Raw genomic sequence first — 7980 nt, 5'->3', positions numbered from 1 at the left:
ATCTTTTAGTTTAGAAAAATAATCAGCAATGTCATGGTTCCTTGGGTCAGACTATGAATTTCTCTATGAAGGTATAGAACTCTAGAACCATTGACTTTATCAAATCTTTCCTTGATATCCTCCCAAACCTAATGAGCATCAGAAGCATACATGACACTACTCAATAGGCATGGTCTAAGAGAGTTCATGATCCATGATAGAACAACAATATTAACCTTTTCTCACTGGTCATGTAATTCAGGTTCAAACCTAGTTTTAAGAAATCGACCATCAACAAAGCCTAATTTTCTCTTACCTAAAAGACCAATCCTCATAGCACGACTCCATAGGGTATAATTGTCAGATCCAGTAAGTTGAAGAGATATCAATGTACTCTCTGAGGTGTCTGTTGGCTGTAAGAATAGTGGATAATTCTGATCGATTGTTGGGAAACTCGTGGTACCAGTACCCAAATTATCATTTCTTGTGGTAGGAGGAACAAGTACACCACTTGAGGGACTTGACTCATCTCTAATTGCCATTTTCTAGCAGCAACAAAATCACAGAACAATTGTAGTGAACAATTCTGAGACATTTTCACTCAATTCACAAACCCTAGCTCCTTATAGCTCAGACGAACTCTACGATGATTCAACCAGAAATTGTTGAATCGAAGTTTCTGAGAAGAATAGAGAGAAACTAGAATTGCGATGTAGATCTACGTTGGCGGCTCTGATACTATGTTAGGTGCCATGGCTGTCAGAGAGAGAGAGAGAGAGAGAGAGAGAGAGAGAGAGTTGAGCTTAGATATACATATATCCATAAAGAAGACACTACTAAAAATTCGGAAAAAACCGACCAAGGTCGACCAACCAACTTTGGTCGGTCAAAAAACCGACCAAAGTTGGTCGGTTTTTCAAAATATTTTTTTTTAAATTTTTTTTTACGTAACCGACCAACTTTGGTCGGTTTTCTTTGGCGCAAAAATGCGGGAAACTATTTTTGAGTCCCGCGAAATTTATATTTCAAGAAACCGACCAACTTTGGTCGGTTTTTCAATTAAATTAAATAAAAATTAATATTTAAAAAACCGACCAAAATTGTTCGGTTAATTCGGCCGGTCATTTAAAAAAACCGACCAACTTTGGTCGGTAATTTTACTTTTTAATAAAACCGACCAACTTTGGTCGGTTATTTTCGTGCGAAAATACAATTAAAAAGTATAAATCAAATAAAAGACAGTCTTAAAATAAAATGTACCAATGGTCTAGTGGTAGAATAGTATCCTGCCACAGTACAGACCCTGGTTCGATTCCCAGATGGTGAATCTTTTTATTACATAATTAAAATACCGACCAACTTTGGTCGGTTGTTTTTGTAATATTTTTTTTTTGATTTTTTTGCAATATTTTTTTTTTTGAATTTAATTGACCGACCAAAGTTGGTCGGTATGCCTTTCCGACCACAAAAATACCGTCCACACGTATATGGTTGCGTTTTGGTCGATTTTTGGCCATTACCGACCAACGTTGGTCGATTTTTTTGGTCGGTTTTTACCGAATTTCTAGTAGTGAGAGAGAATTTGAGAGAGAAGAAGAACAGATCGAGAGAAATGAAATTGGAATCTGTTCGTTTAATTTCTATTCGATGTGCACTGTGTATATATACAGTAAATAACTACCAACTACCAAATAACCATAACTAACGTCTAACTACCAAACCATACATTTAACAACCTAACTATACACTCTACAGTTAAGTCTACAAGCTAACTATGATTAGTCATCAGCTTGTGTCTAGTTTAGCCAACAAGCCTTCATCTATAATTTTATGCAGTCGATTGATAAAAAATAAAAAATGTTCATAAATTTTATTTCCTCTCCAAATCAAACTTAAAAATCTCAGTCATGTACAAAAATATGAATTTAACGTGTGTATATATATATAGTGTGAAATGTCTTTACACTATCAATGTACTTTTGGCTTTACAGCAAGTTACATGCATCAATGTACTTTTGGCTTTATAACAAGTTACATGCATTTTTTCAATTTATTAATCCCACTTATCATGAACGATATCTATAATTATCTTTTAGGTGAGTTAATATGTAAAAATTATTTGACGCGGTCAAGATTTAGAAGTTAAACTCATAAATTATAGCAGTTGTATGACTATCAAAGTGCCACATCCTCCACAATTATTAATACTGAATATATCAGCTAATATTTAATTTGGACCATGTCCTCGATTAGTTAATCGCTTATAAATAGAGCAATACTAGGGTAACATTCCCAGAACGTAATTGTATCAAGCATCACCCACTTTCTCAATCGACATCATTTTCATACTACATTTGATACTCTTCGCAAACTGTGCCACCCAAACTCATGGCGGAGGAGAAGCACCACCACCACCTCTTCCACCACAAGGACAAGGAGGAAGAAGGCGGCCCCGTCGATTACGAAAAGGAAATCAAACACCATAAGCATCTTGAGGAAATTGGTGAACTTGGCACTGCTGCTGCTGGTGTCTACGCCTTGGTAAATATAATGTTTTTATAGTATATATTTGAGAGACAGAATTTCATAAACTTATTTTCTTCTATTTAAATTGTATCTGATCATGAAAGATTATTTTTCTCTGAAGTTTTTTCAGTTAAGTTAATTTACAACAATAGGTAGATCTCATATCAAGTTTGATATAGTAACATGTATTAAATTAGAGTAATAGCGTTGCACTAATAGTATTTTTTTTACGATGTGTATATAACTTAAAATTCTTTGTAAAAGGATAAATTTTCAAAGGAATTAAAGTTTCTACCATTTATAATTATAAAATGAAATGTAGTCATAGTTAAATGCTGATATTAGTTAGCTCATAGTAGTAGTTTTAAGCGTGAACTCCCACCATCACGTATGTCACTCAACATATTTTATAACTAATTTTTGAAATTTGTCTCTACGTCAATATTAACTTTTCTTTCTAATGTTAATTCCTTTGGTTTTGGTGATAAACATCTTAGCATGAGAAACATGAAGCAAAGAAAGATCCAGAGCATGCACACAAACACAAGATAGAAGAAGAAATAGCAGCAGCTGCTGCAGTTGGAGCTGGTGGATATGCATTTCATGAGCACCACGACAAGAAGGATGTTAAGAAAGAAGAAAAAGAAGCTGAGGGAGGAAAGCACCACCACCACCACTTCTAAATTACATTGGTTTTTGACCTTTAATTCTGCTGTTGCTTTCCCTTTCCTGTATGGAGTATAATTGTGTTTTCCTACTGTAATGTTCTCTAGTAGATATATGCTTCCATAAATAATCATGTGTGTTTTTTACTTTCCTCCCGATTCACTGTTGAACTACGTACCTTCTATATAGTTGCTTTTCTGAGTGGCGTAATAAATGGGTATGCTGCGCCTGTGTGCATTTGTTTATCGTTTAACTAGTTAATACAATAATTTATAACTTATCATCTATACTAATAACGTAAAGAATTTTTTTATTGACTTATAGAACTATTAATTTGTCACGACCCGGAATTTTCACCGTCGGGATTGTGATGGCGCCTAACATTCTACTTGCTAGGCAAACCGTCATTAGAAAATTATCAAGCCAATCCTTATTCAATTCAGTAAATAACAACAAATAAGCAAAAATGGAATACGGCGAGTGCGGAATAATATAAAAACTTCATTAATTACTACCACCCGGATCTGGAGTCACAACTCACGAGCTACTATGATTTACTACAAATAGAGTCTAAAAAGGGAAAATACACTGTTTTGAAGTAAGAAACAGTAAATGATAAAACTAGGAAGAGACTCCAGGGTCTGTAGACGCCATCAGATCTACCTTGGGTCTCCTGACAGCAAAAATCCAAGCTACTAAGCCTCACGATTAGTTAGGACAGGTACCAAAATCTACACAAGAAGTGCAGAGTGCAGTATCAGTACAACCGACCCCATGTACTAGTAAGTGTCGAGCCTAACCTCGACGAAATAGTGACGAGACTATGACAAGACACCCACATAATAAACCTGTGCATATAACAGTATATGTACAAGAAAACAACAATAACAATTAAACATGTATTATTGGGAGGGGGACATGCTAAAGGGGCACATGATATAGGAGATACAACGGAAATGATAACCAGAACAGTCAACATGCTTTTAACCAGTGAAAACAACTAAACACAATGAAGAAAATTGCACGACATCACCCTTCGTGCCTTTACTCTCAGCCTCACAATATAAATCAATAGATATGGCACGACATCACCCTTAGTGGGTTAACTCTCATAACGTGGCATGGCATCACCCTTTATGCATTAACACTCACAATATGGCACGACATCACCCTTCGTGCATTAACACTCACAATATGGCACGGCATCACCCTTCGTGCATTAACACTCTCCCTTACCATAAGGCAATGCATAAATAACAACAGGGAGGTAGAATAACAAGTACAAACCTTACTTCAATATTTGGTTCCATAATATCAATCTCAACTTTTAAGTAAATACTTAATTATCACTAGAAAATCCGTAAACATAATAAGAACGATCAATTTAACAATACTAGTCTAAACATGGATAACATGAACAAAGAAAGCTATAATCGAAAGAAACCAAGCCCCCACCCGTATTCTTTAACCCGACTATAACGCATAAGTACTCGTCACCTCATATATACGTTGTTTTCCAACACCTAAACATGTAGCAAATAGACTAACAAGTCCTATTCCCTCAAATCAGGGTTAGACACAACACTTACCTCGCTCCAAAGGCCACTCAATGCTCAATTACCACTTTTTCTCTATAATTCACCTCCAAACCACTCGTATCTATCCACAAAGGACTCAATAATATCAAATATTGCTAAAGAAATTAATTACAATGCATAAATTTAGATTCCCCAAACTTTTTCCCAAAAAGTCAAAAATCGACCCCGGGCCCGCTTGGTCAAAATTCGAGGTCCGGAGCAAAATACATTCACCCATTCACCCCCAAGCCCGATTATATAATTTACTTTGAAATCCGACCTCAATTCGAGGTCTAAATTCCGATTATGCAAAAATTCCTAATTCTACCTAAACCCCCAATTTACACCATGTAAATCCTTGATTTTAGGTTGAAAACTCATGAAATGAAATGGGTAATTGAAAGAAAGTAGGTTAGAATCACTTACCAACAAATTGGGGAAGAACAACTTTTAGGAAAATTGCCTCTAGGTCTTCTAGTTTTAAATTTTTTGAAAGAATGGCAAAATCCCGTAATTGAGACTGTTTTAAGTCACTGGCGTCAGGTGTTCATCGTGTTCGCGTGAAACCTGACGCGTTCGCGCAGAGCATGCCCCAACTGGCTTATGCAATCGCGAGTAATTTCACGCGTTAGCGAAGTTCTAGCCCGCCTCACCTCCACGTTCGCGAGACTGGGCTCGCGTTCGCGTAGAGTTACCTCAACTCCCCTGCCCCGGCTATCTAACACTACGCGTTAGCGTGTGGTTGGTCGCGTTCGCGTAGAGCAGGCCCCCCAATGCTCCGTGTTCGCGGCCATTCTTTGAGTTCGCGTACAACAAAACCTCCCCCAACCCATTTTACCCTTCGTGATCGCGGGAGTATATTCACGACCGCGAAGAAGGAAACACTAGAAACCAATAGAAGTGAAAACCAACAAACTTTCTAAGTTCAAATCATTCCATAGCCTATCCGAAACTCACCCGAACCCTCGGGGCTCTAAACCAAAAGTGTACACAAGTTCAAAAACATCATACGAACTTGCTTGCGCGATCAAATCGTCAAAAATAACACCTAAAACTATGAATCGGACAGCAAATCAAATAAAATTTTCAAGACAACTTTAAAACTTCTATTTTCACAATCGAACGTCTGAATCACGTCAAATCAACTCCGTTTCTCACCAAATTTGACAGACAAGTCATAAATATTATAATGGACCCGTACCAGGCTTCGGAACCAAAATACGGACCCGGTATCAACAAAACCAAAATTAGGATATTCTTAAAATCATTAAATTTTCAACTTTTAAATTTCAATCAAAATTCTATATCTTGAGCTAGGGACCTCAGAATTCGATTCCAGGCATACGCCTAGGTCCCAAATTACGATAGGGACCTACCGGGACCGTCAAAATACGAATCCGGGTCCGTTTACTTAAAGCGTTGACCAAAGTCAACTCAAATGGTTTTCAAAGCAACATTTCATATTGTTCACAGATTTTAACATAAAAGCTTTTCGGAAACACGTCAAGACCGCGCATGTAACTCGGGGAGGGTAAAAATGAGATTTTTAAGGCTTCGGATCACATAATTAGGTTTTAAAATATAAGATGACCTATCGGGTTATCATATTCTCCACCTCTAAAAAAACCGTTTGTCCTCGAACGGACATAGAAAAGTACTTGGGCTGGTGAAAAGATGTGGATATCTACTCTGCATGTCCAACTCGGACTCCGAAGTAGCTGCCTCAACGGGCTGACCTCTCCACTATACTCAAACTGAAGGATAACTCTTAGACCTCAACTGTCGAATCTGCCGGGCTAGAATAGCCACCAGCTCCTCCTCGTAAGTCAAATTCTTGTCCAACTGGACAGAGCTGAAATCTAACACATGGGACGAATCGTCGTGATACTTCCGGAGCATGGACACATGGAATACCGGATGAACAGCTACTAAACTAGGCAGCAATGTGAGTCTGTAAGCCACCTCGCCCATTCTCTCCAGAATCTCAAAGGGCCCGATATACCTAAGGCTCAACTTGCCCTTATTTCCGAATCTCATTACACCCTTCATGGGTGATACCCGAAGCAACACTCTCTCTCCGACCATGAATGCAACATCACGAACTCTACGGTTGACATAACTCTTCTACCTGGACTGAGCTGTGCAAAGTCAATCCTGAATAATCTTGACCTTATCCAAGTCATCCTGTACCCAACAACCGAGCCTCCCCCGGCTCAAACTACCCAACTGGCAACCGACACCGCCTACCGTATAATGCCTCATAGGGAGCCATCTGAATGCTCGACTGGTAGTTATTGTTGTAAGCAAACTCAGCAAGGGGAAAGAATTGATCCCATGATCCTCCGAAGTCTATAACATATGCGCGGAGCATATCCTCCATGATCTGAATAATGCGCTCGAACTGCCCGTACGTCTGAGGATGAAACGGTGTGCTCAACTCAACTCGCATGCCCAACTCATACTGTACTGCTCTCGAAAAGTGCAAGGTAAACTGCGTACCTCGATCAGAAATGATAGACACGGTCACACCATGGAGACGAACGATCTCGCGGATGTAAATCTATACCAACCGCTCCGAAGAATAGGTAACTGCCACAAGAATGAAATGTGCCGACTTAGTCGTCCTGTCCACAATGACCCAAACTGCGTCGAACTTCCTCTGAGTCTGTGGGAGTCCAACAACTAAATCCATAGTGATACGCTCCCACTTCCACTCAGGAATCTTTATCTTCTGAAGCAAACCACCAGGTCTCTGATGCTCTTACTTTACTTGCTTATAATTTAGACACCGGGCTACATAAGCAACTATATCCTTCTTCATCCTCCTCCACTAATAATGCTACCGCAAGTCCTGATACATCTTGGCGGCGCCTGGATGAATAGAATACCGGGAACTGTGAGCCTCCACAAGAATCATCTCACGAAGTCAATCCACATTTGTCACACAAACACGACCCTGTATCCTCAAAACTACATCATCTCTAATTGTAACTTGCTTGGCACCATCGTGCCGCACTGTGTTCCTAAAGACTAATAAATGAGGCTCGCCATACTGCCGATCTCTGATACGATAAAACAAGGAAGACTGAGCGATTGTACAAGCTAGAACAAGGCTAAGCTCTGAAATATCCATCGTCACAAATTGGTTGGCCAAAGTCTGAACATCTGATGCAAGCGGCCTGTCACCAACTGGAATGAACGCAAGGCTGCCCATACTCGCTGCCTTTCTACT

General features: G+C 38.9%; 1 protein-coding gene across 1 annotated transcript; it reads left to right on the top strand.

Moving 5' to 3' along the window:
- The first annotated feature begins 2260 nt into the window (after positions 1–2260).
- On the top strand, positions 2261–3321 carry LOC107782875 (abscisic stress-ripening protein 3-like). Its single transcript, XM_016603816.2, has 2 exons — positions 2261–2520; positions 3003–3321. The coding sequence occupies exons 1-2, from the start codon at positions 2368–2370 to the stop codon at positions 3186–3188; spliced, it is 339 nt and encodes a 112-aa protein (XP_016459302.1). The 5' UTR covers positions 2261–2367; the 3' UTR covers positions 3189–3321.
- Positions 3322–7980: the final 4659 nt, after the last annotated feature.

Source organism: Nicotiana tabacum, chromosome 12 (genome assembly GCF_000715075.1).
Source record: "Nicotiana tabacum cultivar K326 chromosome 12, ASM71507v2, whole genome shotgun sequence".
Lineage (NCBI taxonomy): Eukaryota > Viridiplantae > Streptophyta > Magnoliopsida > Solanales > Solanaceae > Nicotiana > Nicotiana tabacum.
Note: the sequence above shows the minus strand (reverse complement) of the source record. Positions and strands in the feature narration are given on the sequence as shown.